Raw genomic sequence first — 24,378 nt, 5'->3', positions numbered from 1 at the left:
CACATTTACCATGCACATCAATAACAATCAGAGCTCCAAGTGTCAGCCGGGCTCCACTGGACAGCTGTCCTCTCACTAACTCAACAATGTCCCCAATTTGTTGATTGCTCTTCTCCAAGAAATCCTGTCACAGAAACAGAACACAGGCATTAAGGTAATGCTGTAGCTAGCAGTTCCTAAGCTCCTGGAGAAACAGGCAGACAGGAAGCTCGCAAAGTTCAACAGAAGTCCTCTCTCTGGGAAGGAATAACCTCATGTGCCAGTACATGCTGGTGGCCAAGTAGCTGGAAAGCAGTAATGAAGAACAGGACCTGGATGCTGGTGGACACCAAGGTGAACGTAAGTGTGCCCTAGAGGTTAAAAAAAGCAACAGCATCCTTGGCTGAATTAGGAATAACACTACCAACAGGTCAAAGGAGGTGATGATCCCTTCCCTCTAGTCAGCATTGCTGACACCACATCTGGAGTGCTCTTCCAGTTTTCAGATCTCCCATAGAAGACAGGTTTAAGCATACGAGAGCAAGTCCATTAGCAACCAGGTTTAGTCTGCCCTGCCCTAAACAAGGGTTGGACTGCATGATGTCAACAGATCCCTTATGTCCTGTGATTCTTTCTCATTTTTCTTAAGCTATGGATTGTTCAGGATATTTTCTTTGAAAGTAATACATATTTTCAGTTCTGATGGGGTGTGCGGAATAAGACCTTCAACTGGTATTAAATCATAGAATCATAGAATCATTAGGGTTGGAAAGGACCTTAAGATCATCTAGTTCCAACCCCCTGCCATGGGCAGGGACACCCTACGCTAAATCGTTATCACCCAAGGCCTCGTCCAACCTGGCCTTGAACACTGCCAGGGACGGAGCATTCACAACCACCCTGGGCAACCTATTCCAGTGCCTCACCACCGGAATAACAAAGGGAAGTTAGGATCCAGGTATAAGTAATCAGTAAGATAATCAGTAAGGATCCAGAAACAAAGAGCTAATATTAAAATGTTAAATATTAAAATTTGATGTAAAGTTTATTAAAATTTTTCTATTTCCACATTTAGAAAGAAGCCCAAACACTGTTGACAGAATTAATTCCCAAATAAATCCTCATCCACCTAGCTCCATAAGGATCAGACATAAGCCTACCAAATTAGTAAGAAATTATTTCTATTACTTGAGCATGCATCTGATTAGCCTCAATGAAGTGATACTTAAAACCACTGTGATGACAGAGACACTACAAACACATAAGAGCACATAAGAGACTTGGCTGCTGCACCTTTATCACCAGGAGAACCTAACAATAACCAGGCAAATAACTGGGCCATTCTGTCAGAAGCTTTCCATGAAGCTTCACATGTGAAGACAAAAGTTACAAGTCCAAATACATAGTGTTTAACAACAGTCTATCCCTTTTTGTTTGGTACTTTAATTTACATCAGTATTACTTTTAAATAAAGTAATACTATTCCCTTTAGTGGGAATTCTGATACACATCAAAGTAAATGAGAACAAGCTCCCACTAAGACACAAGAAAAAATGAAACACAAAATTAAGCACACTATATGAGTAAATTGCAATACGGTGTGAGTGAGGATCTTCTTTCCTAGAAGGTGTTTTTATTAATTAGTCAGATTTTAGTGCTTAGAAATATAAAGGTAGAAGAAAATCTTACTGGTAAAGTTCCTTTCCTTATAGCCTCAGACACTTCTTCTGTCCAGAAAATGGATGAAACACAAATAACCACCTGTCCAGGCCACTGAAGTACCCATGTTTTTCGAGGAACCTTAAACAAAAAGACCCATGCCAGATGTAGGAAGTTGTATAAACACAGTAGACTACAGGCACTGATAACAATTACTTGTCAAAATGTCTCATGCTGTAAATAGATGAGAATCAACATGGAAAGCTTTAATAGCTTTTATTCAAGAAGTTCAGAGTTAAAACATCACACTGATACTCCTGAACAAGGATAGCTGATTTCTGCTTAGCTTCAAATGAGTTTCCTTGGCTAAGAATTTCAGCAACCTGTTCACATACAGTTGTTTGTGAGATCTATTTTATTCTCTAATTCAGGAACAATTACCTCGATATATTCTCCTATGCCATTTTCAATAACTTGTCTTACACTGGCCAGCATCATTTCCTCTACTTGCAAAAGCCATTTTTCTACCATGCCCTTCAAAAAAAGAAAACCAGTCAAGAGTCAATACACATTTCCTGATTATATTCCTCTTGAAAGACATTTTCTTTGAAATATGCTTAAATATGCTTTCTACCAATCTGGGTGTGGTATATAGGAGGAAAAAAGGTTGAAATTTCCCAAATTCTGAAAGGCAGTACTGCAGTTTAACACTGTCTGAAGACAGGCATATCAAGTTAACTAAAGACAATCCAGTTTAAGAAATAACTGGATATGTTTCATATAAACACACACAAAAATGCAGATTACAGATTGCATGGTCAATCAAGCTTGGTCATTTTAACCCAGGGCATTTTTCCTCCAGGTTTTATTCCTGGAGGATTAAGAGAAAAAGGGTATCTTTTAACTCACAACATGCCCCACTTTTCATCTCTTTTTTGTTACCCTACAGCAATTCAGCTCCATACCTTCACACTGAGAATAGCAGAAAAAAGATGGAACTGAGATACTTTTCAAAACTTACAATGCTACTACTTCTACCCAGATCCCTTTTGAACTAATGCTCTGATCCTTCACTGCCAGCCATCATTTCCCTCATTTTTCTGCGTTTCAGCTATGCTGTGCAATGTTAGATACATATGTATATAGAGAGCTTGGATTATACACATGTGTGTATATACACCTTTATTTATCTATCTATTTACATCTTAAAAGTAGTAGGTGTATAAACCTGCAGGAAAGTGCCTAGAGGAATTTACCACAAACTTGGTATGTCTTCTCCTTTCTCTAGCAAATCCTTTTTGTTCTAGAATACCAGTCTGTACTCTCACTTTCTAAACACCTTTCATGATCTGAAGTCTTCTAAACTTCATTCACCAAAAACATAAACTTTAAGCAAAGTATTAATTTAATATCCCATAGTAAAAGATGTATATATTTTTACAATTACTTTTGCATTTGCTGGATAGATTTTATCTATGAAAGGAACAGTTTCTTTCTCTGAACTGGTCATGCCTACGATCTCCAGCTTGTCTATGAATTCCAGTTTAGCAATTCCTTCAAAACACTTCTTTAAATGTGGCTGCACTCGAAGGAGATCCTTTGTTTCAGACAGTATTTCAAGTAGCTCATCATTAGACAGGAAAAAGAATCTGTTAGAAAAGCACAATTAATGATCATGCACTTTCAAGTAATCAAACTTTTCATTAATTAAGTCAAGATAGATGAAATTGGTTTTATGTTGCTTAAGACACTAGTATAACAGAGAGGAAATTATTATCTGAAATCCTTTGTCTTCAGCAATTTTGAACATTACAAAACTCATCGCTTGTTTTTTCAGAATTTCAATATAATCATCATTTTATGCAGAGGAAGAAAGAGGGGTTCTCAAACTCATAAAGGAAAAACCATATATATATCTATGCAGCCAGTAAGTACCTTGTAAAAACAAAGAATTCTATTCCTCATAATCATATATAACTCCTATGCATCACACACCTCTGCACAACTAAGTAGGATAGGGCAGAGAAATAATTGCAAATCAGTCATGGGAAGGTAGCAAGTTCCTTCAAAAATGTCCTATAAGTGATAATGTCTTTCTGATTGTAAGTTTACACTGTGCTAGACAGATTTTGCCTCCCCACCTTTGTCTATTTGCCTATTGCATTTCAAATTCAACTAGAGCTGAGGCAAACTATGTCTGAAGAAAAGAACAGCTTTTCATTTTTTGTTGCATGGGACTGTTCCCCACATGTTTATACAATGAGACTTTTCAGTTCAATAGAGATGGTTTGAAAGAGCTTTTGGCTTTTTCTCTCTAACTTAGGCGTGTTTAATTAATTTACCTTGGGAAAAATAATCTTTTCTTCTCCAAGTAAGTATTCAACCCCTTTTGAATATCTTCTAAGTGGGCATTTGCTTCCTGAAGTTTCTCTAACATCATGGGTTGTTCAGTTGCTACAAGTACCTTTGTGCTCTTCACCTTTGTAAAAACAATTACACAGTAAAAACTGCTCACAGTAGGTTTGTACATTAAAATTATTATCATCAATCACATATGTTGCAGGAGTCTAAAAAGCTAGAGACTCTTCTTTGTACTGTGCCTTCACTTTATTAAATACATATGCATATTTGACTGTTTTGTTTTGAGACTGTCACTTTTACCAATTTGAACCTTACAGAAAATAATGAAACAAGGAAATATCCACAGAAGTTAAAATCTTTGTTACTTGCTCTTGTTTATTGAGCTTGTTACATTTTTCTCCATTCACAAATAAGTTCTGTCAAACAGAGCTACAGTACATGACATGCGGGTCGGAGCAATCCCAGGCACAGCTACAGGTTGGGCAGAGAAGGGATTCAGAGCAGCCCTGTGGAGAAGGACTTGGGGGTGTTGGTTGATGAGAAAATGAACATGAGCCAGCTTCAGTGTGCACTCGCAGCCCAGAAAGCTGGGCTGCATCAAAAGGTGCGTGACCAGCAGGTCGAAGGAGGTGATCCTGCCTCTCTACTCTGCTCTTGTGAGACCTCACCTGGAGTATTGTGTGCAGTTCTGGTATCCTCAACATAAAAAGGACATGGAACTGTTGGAACAAGTCCAGAGGAGGGCCATGAGAATGATCAGGGGACTGGAGCACCTCCCCCATGAAGACAGGCTGAGAAAGTTAGGGCTGTTCAGCCTGGAGAAGAGAAGGCTGCGTGGAGAACTCATAGCAGCCTTCCAGTATCTGATAGGGGGCCTATAAGGATGCTGGGGAGGGACTCTTCATTAGGGACTGTAGTGATAGGACAAGGGGTAAAACGGGTTAAAACTAAACAGGGGACGTTTAGATTGGATACAACAAGAAATTCAGCACTGTTAGGGTGGTGAGGCACTGGAATGGGTTTCCCAGGGAAGTTGTGACTGTTCCATTCCTCTCGGTGTTCAAGGCCAGGTTGGACAGAGCCTTGAGTGGCATGGTTTAATGTGAGGTGGCCCTGCCCATGGCAGGGGGGTTGGAACTTGATGATTTTAAGGTCTTTTCCAACCCTAACTATTCTATGATTCTATGACAGTTATTCTCTGTTCTTGCCATCTTGGTCACATTTTTAATTTCTGATAACATTCCCCTTAATTTGAAAGAATACACCTATTTCTGAATGGGCTTCATCATTGACAGAGTCTGAGCTGTTAGACAGGTCTCAACTTCTATTTAGTTCTATTATTTCAACACCTTTATCACACAATTACACACTCCAAATGTTTTTTGACAAATATCTCAGCTTACACTACCAGGTAGTGTCCTTTTACCCAACTTCTCAGTTAGGGAACTTAACAGAATAGCCAATTGCACTTGCAATCCCCATTATCTTATCCTGACACACTGCCATCTCAGTACACATTCACCTAAGTTTCAAATACCCATGCCACCACATATTAGAGAAAAATAATATGCAAAAAAACCACATTTATTGCAGTAATAATTTAAGCAAAATATACATTTTATTTTGCTTAAAAGTCACATGCAAAATCTAACTGTATCCAAAGTAGAATGCTTGAAGCAATAATGATACAATAAACCACTTTTACTGCAAGATCAGATATTGGTGTGCTTTAGTAAGGGTTTTCCATGCCGTATTATACCTTCTTGTGATTTAAATAGAAGTATCTAACTCCAGAAAAGCCTGTATATCTTCATGAGAGTAATAATCATGTTACCAGATGGGCATAAAAATACATGCTTAATTAAAGGCAAGCACTTACCACTTGTGCCATAATGTCCTTCCAATATGAATCCACAATTCGAAACTTTCTGCCCTCTTCAGGCATTTGAGCTATAATGTCTTCTGAACTAAAAATTGGTTCCAAATACAACCATGTTGCCTGACATTTTAACCAGCTATCTACAATATCTTGTATTAAACACAGTTTAGCTTCCCAAGCCTGTAATGAAAACATTAAATATTTAAGCAAAATTCTATCAAGAAATAATCTACACTGAGGAATCAAAAAGCGTAAGTTGTTTGGCTTCAAAGGAAACAAACAAATAAAATAAAAAAAAACAACAAACAATTTTAAAGGAGGGAGAAACTTTAAGAAACCCCCAAGACTAATAAACATCTGAATATTTCTTACAAACAACAGATTAATTCTTTTGCTAGCACTTTTTACAGTAATTTGTGAGAGAACTGCTTAAGAAGTACAGAGATGAGCGGCATGCCAGTCCAGAATCTCTTCTTTTAATTCTACTTGTGTGCATTCTATCTTATCAGCAATGAAAAGATAAAAGCTTTATAAGGTATTCAGCAAACTGAAAAAACATCAATTCACAGGCCCTACAAAGAGTCGGTTCAACTTTTGGACCCCTAAAAAAGCTATTTCATGCAACTCTAGCAGAACAAATCTGTTTTAAAAATAGAGAAAGATTCTGAATAAAAATTTCAGACAGCATTGCTTTTGTGACTTTAACAGTCTGCAGTGTAAGAGATATGCAAGGGAATATATTGCAGGAAGAAAACAGCCCGTATTGTTCATTATTCTGCAAGAGGTACATGAAGACTGTTAAGATAGCTCTGTATTAACCATTCCCTTTCATTTCACCAGCTCTACTGGAAAACAGAACTCAGCTTTACCTACAATTTGGCTAAAATCCACAGAAAATAATAGAATTTAGGTCTCAGCATTGCTTACAAATCACCACTATTAGGCCAGAAAAATTGGTATTACATACTGATGGGAAAGAAGTCTGCTTTCTGCATAGCCTTCCTATTAGAAATCTATTATCTTTAACAAAGACCACATGTTTACAAAAGAGTAGGACAGCTAAAAAGACTTTGAAACTTCTATGGATCAATACCAGGGGATTAGAAATAAATTATCTCTTATAACTGACAGATCTATGCCTTTTTACACAATGCAGCAGGATTTGTTTAAATCGACTGACCCATTCCCCAGACATTCAACAAAAACCTGATGCTTATAACGCCTAGATTAGCAAATTTCTTTAGTTGTTAAGCAAGCTTTACATACCTTTGTCTGGAAACCATTAAAATTCAAAGCTCTTGAAGAAAAATATGAATGTGTGTTCTTAGAAACAGCTTAAAACTATGTAACTTCTTATCATGCCAAAATATCTTAAAGCACTTCAGGAAAGCATATTATGAGACTTGCAAGCTCAAACCAGCTTTTCCTTACCCGGCATTCAGCTTCTATTGGTTTGATGAAGGGAGAGCCACACATTGTCTGAACTTTAACAATGTGATCATCCAGCAAAAGCTGGATGTCCTCAACTGCTGACAGGATGTTGGTGTCCTGTAAATACATCACATTTTGACAAGACAAATAGTAGTTGCTTTATTTCACTGCTCTTCAACCTCACACTCATTCAGCTTCCTGTTTCCCCCTTCTCCATTATGCTTGAATCTAGGAAAGTAGCAAGGCATTGAGAAAGCCTGCAACATGTTTGAAGATATGAAATATACATACTATAAATCTCTGTTTCAAAGGTCAAGAGGTAAGTTGTTTTGTGAATGGGAAGCTAGCCAGGGATGCTGGTGACTTCTGACTCAATCTTTTGCACTGTGGTTCCTGTTTCTTCCAGGCAAGTTAAAATTTCATTACCAGTCCAGCTTCCCTTATGACACTGGAGAAGCTCGCAGGCTTACAGATTTGTTAGGATGAATATGTTGAGATCACAAGTTATACAGATACTTAGGTCCAAATACAAGGATATATAGCAATATATGTATTTGCCCAGGCTCTGAGATATGATACCACTTTCCATCATACCACAATGAATCAGCCTCTAATACTCCATTATTTCTCAATTGTTATTCAGAATCAAAGTAATTCTTTTCCACAATATATGCATATAGATTTGGTGTTTACTCACAGTACCCCTGTACTTCGTCAAACTGAACTGCACGTTAGCCCATTCTTGTTTCATTTTGTCTATTGCTTTTGCTAAGGAATATTCCTTACTTGCAGCTGCTCCAATAGGTTCCAGCCTAAATGGAAATGAAACACATCTTTGAAATGTTTTGCAACACAGCTGAAGAGCCAAAAGAAGCAGTTGTAGACAGAGCTGTGTATCAAGACTACCTTTCATATGAATTAGTTAATAATATCATACTCTTATTTAAAGGAATATTTTTACCCTTTTAGGCTCACCAAGTTAGAGATATTAATATTAATTTGAAGATACATACAGACAGACATTTTTAAATGTGCAAAATAAGTGGTTTAGGAATAAGACTCTGGGTTTTGGTACCTCTGTGCTATACGACAACTGACAGTTCTATCCATAGCTTGATAAAAGGAGTTGAGTTTACAGCATGTACTTACAGCACACAAAGAACCCCAAACAAACTAATATTTGGTATCTGACATACGAAACACAACGACTGTCTAAAAAGTGAGAATTCACAATTCTGAAAGTCAGCTTCTTACTTATCAATATATTTTGAGAGTCCAAAATCCAGTATGTTTTTAAGAGTAGTAGTTTCATCAGGTTTGATCGCACATCCTACAATTTCACTAATCTGAAAATAAAGTAAAAAATAAACTGTATTATCAGGATGCATGCTTCCAGCAGACTTCTCAAACAACAGGAAATAAATGCTAAGGAAGTACTAATACACCGCCCTAATTTGCTTTTCCACCATAAATTATTAAGCAATGAAGATCCTGCCTCTACCATTACAGTTTCAAAACCTGATCTATCATGTGACAGGATAAAGGATCTTCCTATTGTGAAATACAGAAGTATTACTGTATTTCACAGAATGGAATATATGGAATAGTGCATTGAACTGTCAGTTTCTGTGGCAGAATACTTCCATGGTTACAGCAGAGTTTTAAAGTACCTGTTCCCAGTGTCTCTCCCTCATTCCACGATTGCAGGCAACTGACAGGACAGGAAGATGCAGTTTAAATTTATCAAGCTTAAATTTCATAGTTTCTGCTAAGCGTCTAGGCTGAGGCAGATCTGGAAAACTCTTAGTGAGCTTGTACATAGTCCTCCACATACTTCCAATTTCTTCAGTAATTTCTTCAGCATTCAACATCTGGATTGATCCTGAATACAACAGTATAAAAATGCAAAGATTTACAGGGTGGTTTATTTACTGGTATTTATAATCATTCTCCTTTTAACTGGAAATCAATCATGTTACAAAAAAATTATTTTAATGCAAAATCCAAGTCAACAACTGTTTCACACTGCTTAACAGCATTTATTTATTGAAAATTATTTTCTCACAACTAATGAACCTTTCAGCTTCTACTTAACTAACAGAAAATTACATGTTTCATCAATGAACACCAAAGCCTCACCATTCATCCACTCCTCAGATTTGGTATGGAAACTATATGCTGTTGTCCAAAGTTGCTCAAAGGGTTCTTTGTTTGCAATTACAATTTGCAGTAGAGGAAACTGACTCTTGGTCAACTGAAGTAACTCCTCTTCTTTATTAATAGCCTTTAAGAGAGGGGGGAAAAAAAAAAAAATCTTATTTCCATCAAAAATACCTACTGTTTTTTAAACTTTTAAATAAGAAATATTGAATTTTATTTTTTTTTTACATGTCATAAAGCCAGGCAGATTTGCAGAGTTGTGCCTGTGAATTTTAGGTAAATTAGGTAACTATGCTCTTGAACCCCACCCCCCCACCCCCACCCCCACCCCAGTTATTTGCTGGTATCTTTTACTACTCAAATAATTAAAAAATCTGCATAAATTTTAGAAAAAGATAATGTACCATGGCATTCAGTGAAACCAAGGCTCACAAGTTACCAACTCACTTTGAAATCTGGATGTAAGCTTCTCGGTCATATAAGCTCACAGGAATTGGTTTTACTTGTGATTTTCCTATTACAGAAACACCTGGGAGCTCCAACCAAAACAGATACTTATTGCTGTGCTGTGCTTATTCATGGTAAGATATGGGGTTTTTTTCCAAAAGACTTTACAGTATGAATCAATGTGCAAAGATTTAGATTAAAAAAAGCACTCCCTTCTTCATGTTACAGGTAGGGAGGTAAGCACAGAGAAAGGCTCTTTGAAATGAAAACACTGAATTCAGACTGAGTTTCAGGCTGTGCTTTTACAGTGCAAACAGACCTTACAGAAAACTTTTAATTATTCAGTGTCTGATGCAGGCACAGAAATGTAAGGATCCACATTCCAACATAATTTTTAACTTCATGTATCCTCTAAGCTCATTGTCATGTAATTTGTGTGGATACAGACCTCATTGTGATCATGTATTAAGAAACTCAATTACTTATTCTGATCTTCCTATAGCAATGTATCAGTGCTCTTAACTCACACTAATTAAATATACTGGATGCCTTTAAATCAATTTTAGTGTTGATATGTAAGACTAGCAATTTTTCTAAATCCTGAACTCATTTAATTGGCTCAATTTTCTCTTTTGAGCAGGACTTAATTAAAATCTTGATCCTTAAGGCTCCATATATGCTGAATATGATTTACAAGATTAATTAATCCTCACAATGCCTGTGAGATCTCTCAAAGGTACCTGTTCTCATTTCCCAGCAGAGGCACAGCTAAGGCAAACTATTCAACCTAGAAACACACAGTACACCAGATGGAGAGCCCTGACTAGAATTAAGGAGTCTTGATCATCTAGCATCTGAAACATCCCTTTCTGTGATCTAACATATATTTAATACCTATAGGCAACTTCTGGAAATGATACACACAGTCAAAACACATTTGGTTTTAATTAGAGGACAAGTAGGGGGACTGAGAACATAGCTGCAGCAGCACAAAGCACGGTTCAGGGAAAATGTCACTCCTCTAGCATTCTGCTCCTGCCATCACGGACAGAAAAAATCTGTTTTCCATGAATAGCATCCTCCTATTACTTACTGCTTGGAAACACTGAAATTCAGTATTTCAACTTTAAACTTTTTTCTCCTAAGAAACTTCCTCTTCTACTCAGCAGTAGGGACAACTCAGCATTTAAGGACAAGGAGATATCTGCCACATGGTTTTGAATTTGGAAATTTTAAAGCCATCTTGATAATATATGGCCCAAACCCTGAAAACAACAAAGGCAGGAACCAAACTTCAGCTCATCCAGCACATTGCAAACCACTCCATACTTGACTAATAAATACTAACCTCATGTTCTGTTACTGCATTATTTAGATTCTTGTTTAACTCTTTAAATTTTTCAGTGTTGTTCTTCATTTCTTCTGTGGTCATCATACCCCGCTTTTTGAAGCTTTCTACTTCTCTGTTATAACCTTCAAGAGCTTCCTCAAATTGAGAACACCTAAGGTAAAGACAGCTAAGGTAATACGATGTTCTGGTTTTTGTCTCTTCAGGCTTCAAATATTTTATTAATTGTAACAGGCACTGTTCTCAATACTAAAGTAAATACAGATGCCAGTGAAAACTCACTGATCAGTTATAGCAATACTATGCAGTTCATAGGATTAGATTTCAAGAATCATTTTCAAAACTACAACTGATTTAGTTCACTTGTATTTGCTATCTTTACTACCTAGAGGAAATAAAGGAAGAGTGAAAATAATCTAGCAAAATTATTTGCAATGCTGTACTAAGCAACATACGAAGATAAAAAATGATGACTATTCTAACAACATCCTTAATTCCTCCTTTCAGACCTATTTAAGAGTAGGAATATTCTAATCCACCCTCAACAACAGTATTTTCCTGAAATTTCCATAATACTATAAAAAGGTTTATTTCTTATTTTCTCAGCTGCTTTCCAAGTTTGCCTTTTTTTGACATTATTTCCCTTTTACTGATAATGAAACTTTTATTTTCTTTAAAAAATACCCAGTGAAAAAAAATGTCTTAACACCATACCTTTCAAGCAAAGCCTTCTCTATATGCTTCCTCTTGTTAGACAACTCGTATCTGCTGTTATCAAAGATTGTCTCAATCTGATTAGGCCAATGGAAAACTGTGCTATTCAGGCGTATGTCATCATCTAAAATAAAAAACATCTTTCAGAAAATACCTTTTAACCAATGATCCAGTAGAATGACCATTGTGAAGAGTAAGGAAAATAGCTACAACTGCATCTATGAGTAAGCTGTCTAAGAAGCTACACATTTCCAAGCTGCTGGCTGAATTATCTTCACTGAAAAGAGAACTGTTCCCTAAAGCAAGTTAGATTGATAGTAAAAATCTAAAATCAAGTAAATAATGTGAAATTCTCTGAATAAGACCTTAGCTAGGCAGTGACAATTAGAAAGAATATTAATTCCATTCAACTACACACAGAGACAGATCATTCCTAACTAAATATATATACCTACCTAAGGTGGGTGAAAGTAAAGTTTAGACCATTTTTAGTGCACAATGTGTAAATGCTGAGTTATTCACAAAAGCTAGAGAATAATAACTATATTGAGCAGATATCTCCATCATCATATTTGTCTGTTTATTGCACTTAGCTCATTATAACTAACTGCAGGACATGTGCCTATAAACTCAGTTACAAGGAACATACAATTATGAACTACTGTGCATGCAAACATTCCAGTCCAAAATATAATAGAAAATGCTCTGGTTTCCATAAACATACTAATTTTTATCATAAATGAATTGTAATAAACATGGCATATCCTAGTTGTTTCTATCGCTGTCTGATCTGGGACTGTATTCTCCTTTAGGAGAAAGGCTCATCCTGCCACTAAAATGGGTAAGAATTCATATAAATAACTGCTCTTTGGTTTTATGCATGGCAAATAATATCAGAAGTGCAAACTAAACGCAACTTCTACAGATGCTTCCTGTATCTTGGCAAATAACCTTTGTATCAACCAAGAACCATGGTAGCAAAACAACAAAATGCCTCCACTCAGCTGCAGAGATGCAAGTTCTCACTTTTGTACCTTCCAAAAGCTGTCCTAGAGTCTTCAAGACATGGCTTTCTAAATGGTATTTCACTCAAGACTTATTGCTGAATAACATAAAGGTGTAACACCATTGGGACAGATAACATTACATCAATCTGACAGTATCTAAGACATTCTCTAAACCACAGGAAAAAAAATCTGCCTGTGCTGTATACTATTTCTAACCATGCCTTCCTGCATTGGTACATTTTGGCCTTTTCTAAATTCTTTAAACTTTGTTTCTGCCTGTTTTGGAGCTTTCCATTAGCATTCTAGAAGATGAAACATGCAGAGCCTAATATCTATATATAAATATTTTCACATGGAGACTTTTATATTCTGTAATTGAGACATACCAGAAAGAAAAGCATAATCCATGAGGAATTCCATTCTGCGTGCTGCTTCAGCTACCTCCCATCTCAGTTTGACAACAGTAACTTCACTGGATTTCTTTAAGTACGCATTGTACTCCACTAGCTCTACAGTGTTCATAGGCAGCTCATTCATTCTCCCTGCAATCAAGTTATATTCACCACAAATTCTACAACAAAAAGAAAACAAACACATCACTTGGACCATAAGTGAAGAGTGATGCAAGGTCTTGTTAATGAAATTCGTCTTTTAAAGAACAATATTAAATTTCTTCATAAATTAACTATTCAGATAGGCATTTATAAAGGATGCTGTTTTACTCTGGACAATCAGTTATATTGTTATACGTATTTTTTAATATATGTTTATGTATCTATAATAATATATATGCTTATATATTTACATATCTTCATGAGAATTTATATATAATAGAATGATTAGTAAGTTGGTTTCAAATTACAATTAACAGCATATTGATGTTTCCTTCCTATAGGTTTAGAATTTCCTTCCCAAGAAAAAAAGAGGAAAAAAAGAAAAGAAAAAAAAAGGGAAAAAAATGTCAGGGACAAGACAAATGCAGCTGCATAGTACATTCTACATGTAGCTTTAGCTAGACACCAGCAGGGGAAGCAAGGACCTCAACCCAAATCCTAGGTCAGTAAAGGAGGAAAGAACAAGGGCGTTTTTCCAGTCTAATATGTAGCCTATATAGACTGAGTTAGATATTTATTTACAAGTATTTCTGTTCCTGTTAAACACCCACTTTGGTGTCCCTTGCATGTCTGGGGAGCACTAGAAACCCAGCAGGTGTAGAAATTTATCTCACTCACGGATTTACAGCATCAGTCCACCCAGACAGCAAGAATCATGCATGTTCACAACATGTACCTTTCATTTAATTCTCTGTTTACTGTGACTTCAAATTCAATCAATCTATCCTTAAGATTTTGGGTCCGATTGCAGAGCTCCTCATTCAGCTGTAAAGCATCCAGACAGAACATGGCCAGAGGAAGAGTGACGTGCATGGAAGCAATCTCTCTTTTCAGCTTTGTAAAGCTGTCAATCTTCTACAAATGGAAAATAATACATTTGTTATTTTTCCTTAAAGTCATAGAAGAAAAATACTAAACAACTAATTACTTCCCATCCAGCAAATTGATAAAATATTCCAAACAGAAGAAGGAGCAACTATTTTTTATCTTTCTAGAGCTCATCTCCTACCCACAGATTTCACAGCTGAAAGTTTTGCTTAACAATATGCCAGATTAAGGAATACTACAAGTTGCCTAACTTTGCCATAGGCTAACTCAGGAATGCAGATAATAAAAGTAGACAGGACTTACTAAGGATAAGAAAGTCAAAAGACCAGCAAGCTGCAGATTCACTGAATATTCTGGGAAGCCTTCCACTGGTCTTCTAGTATAGACACAGCAAAACCCATAGAACCCATAGGCCCTAAAGAAACCTCCTTCTACATTTGCACAGCAACCCTACGGTAAGGAGCTATGTAAACCGAGATGGCTTCCCTAGTATTCCCAAGGGAGAAACAAGTGATCTGAATAGGAGTTCTTTAGGCAACAGATTAGGAAGTAAAGTGTGATGCGTTAGCTGCTGTATCAACATGTAGAAGTTGTCAGTTACATAATTACCTCACTTAAACCTTCTAAAGAAAAATCTCCTTGCAAGAAATCTGTGACATCTTGCTGTGCATTGCCGTTCAAAAGATTGCTATATTTCCTGTACACGTTTAAATACCTTAAACACCGAAAATCACATAAAAAACATGTTAGATTCCAATATGAAGATTCTCTATAAAAAGAAACAAATCAACTCAAATTGTTTGAGTCAAATGGACAGTGTGATGAATCTGAGGGTTTGGATGGGCAACAGAGTCAGCAGCCAAAACTTACTTCTGTGGACCAAGTATGTTGCTCTCAAATATCTTCTCAAGTTTGTTCACATACTCTATAAATAATGATTCATCTGGTTTGACTGTATGGAGGATGAGATCATCTCTTTTTAATTCTGGAAACAGAACTCTTTCTACCTAAAGGGAACCATTGCAAATACTGTAATTATGCATACCATAAGGGAAATAAGGTGTTCTATTACCCATTTGCCCACTACTTCAAAAACATTAATTATTTCATAAAAATACACTTTAATATGAAAAGGCTCTGATTCATAATTAACATTTGGTTACATTCATAGTTTGCTTGTGAACTCTATATGAAAATCAAATCAGAGCTTTAATAAAGTTTGACTCTGAAAAAGAACAATTCCTATGCTATCTTCTACAGTCACAGAATTTCACACAATTCATGATACACAGCCCTCACCTTTATCTTTCATTTGTCAGCTTTCTGCTTCATTCATATATCACAGACATATTTTATTCATATGGTATTTTGTATATCCAGTACCTTTGGAAGTTCCTCAGCACTATGCAGGATTTCCCTGAAGCAATGACTGATTAAATCCCAACATTCTTTCAAAGGTGGCTCAAAGACAATCTTGGGGTCTTCCACATAGAGTTTGACTATTAGTATCTGAGGTATAAAGAACTGCAGTTCTTGATATGGTTCTGGAAAATCATTTCCATCCTTAGGGAAAAGAATTAAAATTGTTTATGTTCAAGAAATCACCTACAACTACAATAATTTTTAAGAGATTCAAACTCCCCCAAATCTCTTAAATACACAGCACCAATGAGATATTCTACCCTGATTTTTACTCAAAATACCGATGCCCCAATACACTAAATTTCAAGATGCCAAATCCTAAATGAATCTCTAAAAGTTGGAATTCAGAAACTGCATTTAAGCCTAATGGCCTTGATTTTCCCTTAAGGAACAGAAGTAAAGCACTAATTACCATGAAGAACAAAAATACATCCATAAGGTCTATCAGAAATAAAATCTAGATTCAAATACAAGATCCTGTTGCCTTATTTTATTTTTTTTTAACTACCTTGTATGGTAGTAAGAACTGCCTTACCCTCAAATTACCTTTGAGTCCACAACTAAACTTGCCATGTAGACACTATAATGATTTACACCAACAACAAAAAACAAAAACAGAAAAAACACCAAAACCTCAAACCAAAACTATCCCACAAGACCAAAAAAAACCCTAAAAAAAAACGCAGCCATCAGCAACACCATCATCACCCAGATGCAAAGTTTAGCATGAGGTCTGACAGCATACAGTATAAAGTGTGATCCTCTGGCTGTAATGCGGTATTTAATCTGCCACATTTATTCTGTTTAAATATGTTTGGCTTGTCTATCATGGTAACTTCTGGGTGATTTAAAGAACTCATTTCCACCGAGGCAACTTTATCATAGCCAAAACAGTTGTAAAAACTCTTAGAGTGTATTATTATTATTATAATCATGTACATTACTTGAAATAATACAAGCTACTCATTTGGTACAGACTGAAACTGCATACAGAAATTACTTCTGTCAAGGGTTACATGTATGATTATGCAAACTTTTGACTTCAAATGGGATTAATCTGCTTATTGCAGGGGGGTTGGACTAGATGACCTTTGAAGGTCCCTTCCAACCCGAACTATTCTATGAATCTATAATCCTATTCATATGGCTTCAGCAAATGTGCGTTATGCACAGCCCTCAAGATAAGAGTTGGAAACTATAAACAGCTAGTTGCAACCCCAACCCTGCAAATTATTCAAGTAGGTAGTTCTTGACCATGCAGAAAAAATCTGATAGTATGCACAACTGTTTGAAGGATCCAGCCCTTTCTTATGGAGGCAAGAGCTATCTGGGATATTTTAGCCTTCAAAGAACATCACAATTTATGGCTAGATGAATTATTATCTCTATGTAATACTGAAAATTACAGATATACTTAACAGCATATACCTTGTGGATCATAAAAAATGCAAGAAGATCTTCTAAGGAGTTAACAACCATTTCACGTAATTGTAATGACATTAGACTTGCCACCGAATAAAAATAGCTTTCAACCTGCTCAGAAGAATCACAGTCATTTTTAGGAGCAAAATGAAGCCATTCTCTTTTCTGATCACGGAAAATGGATGCACAAGCTGGGATCCAGCTACAATGAAATATTAACAAAGTTTTTAAAAGCATCTTAGTCTTACTTTGCTCCTTGCAATGAAATCAGAAATTACTCAAAGAATTAGCAAAATTCAAAGGGCTAGCAGAGAATTGTCAACTAGATGTCAAACAAAACTGTACCTACTAGAACTTAGAGGAAACCTGAGCTTTTAAGCTAAGTAATCTTGTTACAAAGGACCCCTACTATTATTTTAAATTAATATTAATAGACAAAATACTAGTGACAATATTAAATTACTGGCATTAAATGGCAAACTTAAGTTTGGAAGAGACCTCAGGTGGCAGAATGCAGTCACCTTATATCATGGGCAATGACCTCATATAATCTCTTTCTTAAATTGATCAGTTTCCATTCTTAAAGAAGTCAGGTTTCCTGTCACTGTTTTTATAGGTTTAGGCTCCACTCTCTCACAGGTAGAAACCTTCTAATTTCCAGTCTATATTTATTCATAGTCAGTTTATTCCCATTTGTTCATGTACAAGCACTCTTGCATTTCAGTAGCTGTTTCAGCACTCAGATGTTTATTCCTCTCCTCTCTTTAGCCCCTTTGTTTTGGCAGCCTTGCAGCTGGGACTAGTGTGATCTCAGTCTAAGATCTGTTTTAAAAACGGAGCTTCATGTAAATCAGAGCCTAAGGCACTCTATTTATCCACTGTTACTACAGTTGGCACTGACTGGTTCTGAAGAATATCATGAGCTTCCACACAGTGTCTTCGAATAACCTCCTTGAAATCAGCAGGCAACAGTGGCAGGTTTCCAGAAAGGATTTCTTCAGTACGAACAAACCTTAGGTGACTATACCTGTGGAAGTGAAAAAATAGTACATATTTTACAGAATTCTGTTTAAAAAAGAAAAAAACAAAAAAAAAAATCCCACAATGACATATAGTCAGGAAGATCTCATATGTATTTATGAACACTAATAATATAATTTCATTGATGCATGCTACTTTACTGCTAGGCTGTCCAAAAAGTGCACTTCTAATGGTGGGGGTTTTTGCTATTGGCAAGCATAGAAGGCTTCACAAGTTTCATTTGGTACTACTTGTATTTAAAATTGTGTGCATTCTTTGCTAAAATGAATATTTTCTTGGTGTTTTCCTAGATCTGTTAGCGTATGCAGGCATTGAAGAACATATAAAATGACACCTACAGCTTCTATTCTGTATTAATAGTAATGATACCTAACCTGGCTACCCTGGGGGGGGGGGGGAATTCATCAGCATTGCAAGTATCACAATCTGTAACATACAAGAACTTGAATTCCTACAAATGTTACTTAAATGCAAAACCAGCTCTCAGCTCTCAGGATTACTGCCTACTATATCTAGCTTCATAAGGAGACATATTGCAATTTTCAGAAGTCCCCAGAACAACTTCCAACTACAGACATTTGAAAGATACTCAATTTTAAGAGTTTATTTTGTTAATTTCAGGACTCAAGATGAGAATTCCAATACTTGAGCACTGAATCTTTATTTAAGGATAACATCTTTAACAAAACAGATGATCTTTTCATAGCATGAAGTTACTCATTCTTTACTGTGGACAGCAAGACATGCTTCAGAGTCTGCAAGAAACAACCATTTTATGTTGAAATTCTTACAAGCTCAGGAAAAAAAGAATAAATCCAAAACAGAATAGATTTTGCTACTTTCTCTCCAGTGGCTCCTCCAGAATCTCTGTAACGTATGCTGCGAGATACACTCTGTAAGCAAGCCATAAAATAAACACATTCCCAATTTAATTAATGTTGTATGACAAGACATCTTACTGAGAAAGCCAGAGTTGTTGCAAAGTGGGCATCAATGGATTCACTATGAAGAGATTCCTTTCATTCCAGCTTTTCGCTTCTACATAAGAGCTGTGCCATGGGACTGGTGCACGGACAACTCTCTGGGGAAAGGGGTGTGGGGTACTTCCAATAAGCAGTCTCTCTTTCTCAGCTGGATCCATCAAGATGTAATCAACTAGAACAAAACATATGTATCATGGTGAGACTGCATGAATGGTCAAAACCTTCACATGAAAACACAGTATCTCCATAGTTCAGGAAGTTGTAGAATTCTGCACACTTAAAACTTACACAATGTCATATAGTCATTTGTGTGTTTTCAGGATGAAATACAGCACAATAATCAAATTAGCAATTTGACTAAAGAGTTATTTCAGGAAAAGAAAACAAGAATTGCTCCTGATTCTAAAAATGGGAAGCAGATTAAAGGTCTTTTGTTCTGTCTTTCCTCTTGAAGGTCTGTTTTGTGCTTCAGCTCCTTGTCCATAAACCAGGAGTGGAAATATCTTCAAGGATGATTCTTAAAAGGCTGCTTAAACATTAGTGAAACACAGAAATATTATGAAACATCTATTGCATCTAGGAAGGATATGACATTCAAAGGGCTGACTATGATCTGCTAAGTGCCAAAACTCATGTGCTACCAGTTCCACCCAATGGCCCATTATGTACAAGACTAACAAAAGCTGAGAAGTGGACTCACCACCCTTTGTAGACATTAGGGACTGCAAACACTAAAATCATGACATTGATAAAAGCCAAATTAAAGGGTATTTAGAAAGATATCAGAGACTATAGAAGGCAGAATGAAAACTTCAATCTCTCATTTTTATGCTGTCATGAATGAGAGGCCACAACTTATTTACTGGTCAACATACTTAAGAAAATTGAAAGGAATTACTTCACATGTGGAAAACCCAAGAAAACTGCAAGAATACTGTAAAGCAAATAGAAAAATCTCATGTTCTACAGAGCTATCTCTTTCACATTCCCTTTCAGGTGGGCACTACTGAATTTCAAGGATTATGACATCAATTTTATTTATTCATATATCATGTTCTTGTATTTGTTAACACAAGCAGTGTGATCATGAACATAAATGTATCATCTGATTTTCTTTAATTGTGTAATATCTTAAATGAATTTATTTTAACTTGCGACATGATCCCAGGGTCACATATGATTTCACTAGAATTGTTGGATAGATGAATTTGGCTGTTAATGGGTATCACTGACTTACTGCAGAGTAACAGAAAAATTAGCATGGAAAGTATAGCCTAGATTACCCTCTCCCACCATCAGGATCAAATATACTTTGACTATCATGCACTTCATGATAGTCAAAGTATTTGACTATTATGCACTTCAAAGCATCATTCATCAATGAATCAAACCACATTCATCAGTGAATAATCTGCTACAGTGCTTCATGATCTTTATAGTCACAATGTCTTTCTAATTTCTTATCTAATTTCTTTGCTAGAAACTAAGATGATCAAAAGGAGCATCAAAAGGAGCGTGACCAGCAGGTCGAAGGAGGTGATCCTGCCCCTCTACTCTGCTCTTGTGAGACCTCACCTGGAGTATTGTGTGCAGTTCTGGTGTCCTTAACATGAAAAGGACATGGGACTGTTGGAAGAAGTCCAGAGGAGGGCCACGAGGATGATCAGGGGACTGAAGCACCTCCCGTATGAAGACGGGCTGAGAAAGTTGGGGCTGTTCAGCCTGGAGAAGAGAAGGCTGCGTGGAGACCTCATAGCAGCCTTCCAGTATCTGAAGAGGGCCTATAAGGATGCTGGGGAGGAACTCTTCATTAGGGACTGTAGTATTTGGACAAGGGGTAATGGGTTAAAACTTACACAGGGGAAGCTTAGATTGGATATAAGGAGGAAGTTCTTTACTGTGATGGTGGTGAGGCACTGGAAAGGGCTGCCCAGGGAAGTTGCGAATGTTCCATTCCTGGTGGTGTTCAATGCCAGGCTGGACAGAGCCTTGGGTGACATGGTTTAGTGTGGGGCAGGGGGGTTGGAACTAGATGATCTTAAGGTCCCTTCCAAAGCTAACTATTCTATGATTCTACGATTACTCTTTGAACCCCATCATTTGATCAATCCCCTTTATACACTTTATGATGCAGAATTATGCATTTTGAATGTGATTTGGATTCGCATTAGGAATGGGAAATTGTATAAGTATGGCCAAAACAATTCTATGCACCCAAAGCTACTGAATTTAGAAATTACTACATGTAAGTAATGGATGTACAGTTTAGTAAATAGATACTTGTTGAAACTGGAATGCTATGTAGTATGATCGCAGATTATATTCTCTCAGGTATCCACTGCAGTTCTACTGACCCCAAAAGAATTCTTCATGGGTGCTAAGAATAGAATACAGACTTGCTTTCAAAGTGCAATATATGTCTACATACTCTGAATTGCTAAGAGTTTTTGAGTCTTACCAATGGCTTTCATGAGATAGATACAATAGTCACTCTTAATCTCTTCTTTCAAATTTGCACATAAATCCTCCAGGTTTGGGTTAGCAAGAATGTGAGCTGGAATATGCTTTAAAATTGCATTAATCACTTCCTTATCCTGAGGCGCCAGCATGTCTTCCCGCACTCCATTATGTATGTAGTAACAGTACCGCTAAAAATGATGGTAAAAATATTATGTTTATTGTATGAATTTTATGATAGATAATGAATTTACTACAAAACATTTTCAGCTTTTCTATTACTTGAACCTTTTCTGCACTTGAATCTTTTTAAAGCACTGCCAATGCCTGACATTTTTACACTTCCACCTGTTTTGATGTAAGTGTACATACCAGTAGAGCTGAGTGCAGCATATTAAATTACTAATCACTGAAGTACTAGCCAACAATGTGAGAGGTTAAGAATTTGGGAAGGTCCTTCTACTTGCAAACCCATTAGAACAAAAATCAGACTGAGTAGCCAGAAAGAGAACTACTAAAGGAACTGACAATATTTAACAGCAGTTTGCTATATTGAGTATTTACATCTTCCAAACCTCATGTCCTGCCTTCTTTTCTCAACTACTTTTAAGTAGAAGTTTGGAGGTTTTCTGAAGATGTTTACTGCTGACACTTCTAGCTTAAAACAAAACTGTATAAATACCTCTATATCATTTATTGAAGGTGGCTTTTCTCGCTTACTTATCTCCTTCTCATGTAAGTGCATGATAACAAATTGTTCTTCTGGGGTCAATGGCTGGCTGTCTGAATAATGGAAGTCACGTAATTCTGGCATATGAGCAAGTGCACTCAGTGAAATGGTATCCAAACTTTTCAGTGAAGTTGGTTTAATTCTGGAAAAAAAACCCAACCAAATTTAATGAATAAAGAAGCAGTAATGGATTCTTAAATCTATATGGACAAATGACAAGCATTATATAAACCACTTACACTGCACTGAGGACAAGTGTGACCTATGAAGTATTTCAATTACTTGTAAGAAAAAAAAAAAAAAAATCAGTAGAAGGGTAGCATAATGTAGCATACTGCTTTCACAGAAAGAATACAAATATGTAAACCTTACAACCACACAGTATCACAGAGACAGGCAGCAGCTTACAAGCAGTTCTATCATAGCCAGACCAGCTAGCACTATTATTTAGGTTGCCCAAGATCTCCACCTAATCAGGTAATTATCTTACCAAAATCTTAACTATCTGAGCTAAAAGTTCAAATTGGCTCATTTGCATAAATATTACACTGCAGACTTCTTTTTTTTCATGATTATACGCTGTTTTCCACAGGGCAGTCCACACTCCGTGGGATAAACAACACAGCCAACAAGCTGTCACTCCATACCTGATTCACCTCACATTACCAAGTCCTTAGCTGAAGAGAATTCAAATATCCCTTTTGTCTTTTTTATGGTACTCAGCACCATGTTATCTTAACAAGGAGTATGAAAATTACTGTCATAGCACTTTAAGAGAGGATTATTTCCTTGTTTTACAGAAGAGAAGCACAAAGAAGAAAAGAAATATTTAGTACAGCAGAGCACACAATTCAACACATCTCTAGGAGCACTACAGAACATTTAAACAATCACAACGAAACTGAGAAAATTCATTTCCACAATCTGCATCTCTATGAACTAAACTATGGCTTCGCAAGTTTACTAAGTCTTCACTAAAGGAAGACCTTTCCTTCATCATGCCTAAAACCATCATTTGTCCTGCCACAAACAAACAGTTAAAGGTACTCAGTTAACACACCATGGAATTTCAGTCTTAAGGCACATACTTTCTTTGTAAAGACTTAACATTTCATGCCTGGGTGCTTAATATAGCATACAAGTAAAAAATCAGATATCTGTACTGACTGTAATAATCTGTACCCTTATAACACCACAGTACATTACCTGTCAGAAATCCATTGACTTCTTTGTGTAAGTTTGAGCTTTCTCCTGGAAGGACAAAATTCTTCCGATGCTTTAAGCAGCAGTTAAGAAAACATCACATAAAAGGATATTTTTCAAATAAAATATTATTTCAGATTGGTGAAAAACAGAGCTAAGTCAATTAATCAGATAATGAAATAACAGAAAACTACAATGTCAAAAAGAAGATCTTAGTTTTGACTTAGCATTTAGCAAGACATTAAAATCATATGATAAATAATCTTGCTGATTCTGGGACAATAAACCAGCTTCAGGGAAGCATTCTGCTTAAGCTCATGCTTAAGATTTTAGTGTTTACTTACCTCCCTGCACTAACCATATATTCTGCAATGTGACTTTTCTATTTTGAACATAAAAGCACTTCTATAAGCTGTATAGTTCCACCAAATACACTGCACATGAAAAATCTGAGAAGTACAAACTATTACCACATGCAACTGTATGGACAAATAAACAGGTCTTTTATCAAAATTAATATATCAAGAAAAGTACCATGATCTGCTTCCCACATACCACCCATGTACTGCAGAAGTACAAGTAGTAGAAGAATCAGGTGTATGATAAGGAAACCATTAAAGAGACCCAATGAACAACACCAAACCTTTCTTAAATAGCATAGAAGGGGACTAAGCAGATATTATGTCTCATCTA

At 36.4% G+C, this 24,378-nt stretch overlaps 1 protein-coding gene across 3 annotated transcripts in view; it reads right to left on the bottom strand.

The window, feature by feature from the left end:
• DNAH3 (dynein axonemal heavy chain 3) overlaps window positions 1–24,378 on the bottom strand; it is a 66,755-nt gene that overhangs the window by 34,412 nt on the left and 7,965 nt on the right. Inside the window, exons 5-28 of one of the 3 annotated variants that reach the window (XM_057416769.1) lie at window positions 23,689–23,758; window positions 22,435–22,624; window positions 21,754–21,943; window positions 19,272–19,467; window positions 18,173–18,298; window positions 17,278–17,473; window positions 15,811–15,990; window positions 15,298–15,434; window positions 15,037–15,142; window positions 14,276–14,454; window positions 13,372–13,556; window positions 11,979–12,102; window positions 11,265–11,418; window positions 9,449–9,593; window positions 8,980–9,191; window positions 8,564–8,655; window positions 8,007–8,121; window positions 7,310–7,426; window positions 5,879–6,058; window positions 3,981–4,117; window positions 3,086–3,287; window positions 2,080–2,172; window positions 1,669–1,779; window positions 10–124 (exon numbers count right to left, since the gene is read on the bottom strand). In XM_057416769.1, the coding sequence (XP_057272752.1) occupies window positions 10–124; window positions 1,669–1,779; window positions 2,080–2,172; window positions 3,086–3,287; window positions 3,981–4,117; window positions 5,879–6,058; window positions 7,310–7,426; window positions 8,007–8,121; window positions 8,564–8,655; window positions 8,980–9,191; window positions 9,449–9,593; window positions 11,265–11,418; window positions 11,979–12,102; window positions 13,372–13,556; window positions 14,276–14,454; window positions 15,037–15,142; window positions 15,298–15,434; window positions 15,811–15,990; window positions 17,278–17,473; window positions 18,173–18,298; window positions 19,272–19,467; window positions 21,754–21,943; window positions 22,435–22,624; window positions 23,689–23,758 (3,552 nt within the window). Of the gene's footprint in view, window positions 1–9; window positions 125–1,668; window positions 1,780–2,079; window positions 2,173–3,085; window positions 3,288–3,980; window positions 4,118–5,878; window positions 6,059–7,309; window positions 7,427–8,006; window positions 8,122–8,563; window positions 8,656–8,979; window positions 9,192–9,448; window positions 9,594–11,264; window positions 11,419–11,978; window positions 12,103–13,371; window positions 13,557–14,275; window positions 14,455–15,036; window positions 15,143–15,297; window positions 15,435–15,810; window positions 15,991–17,277; window positions 17,474–18,172; window positions 18,299–19,271; window positions 19,468–21,753; window positions 21,944–22,434; window positions 22,632–23,688; window positions 23,759–24,378 lie in introns of those variants that run through there. The other 2 variants (XM_057416768.1, XM_057416767.1) reach the window with 2 other exon arrangements.

Source organism: Pezoporus wallicus, unplaced genomic scaffold (assembly GCF_028554395.1).
Source record: "Pezoporus wallicus isolate ANWC-B61680 ecotype Strahan unplaced genomic scaffold, APGP_CSIRO_Pwel_v1 scaffold_7392, whole genome shotgun sequence".
Taxonomy (NCBI): Eukaryota; Metazoa; Chordata; class Aves; order Psittaciformes; family Psittacidae; genus Pezoporus; species Pezoporus wallicus.
The sequence above is the reverse complement of the archived record's forward strand: the minus strand, read 5'-3'. Positions and strand labels throughout refer to the sequence as shown.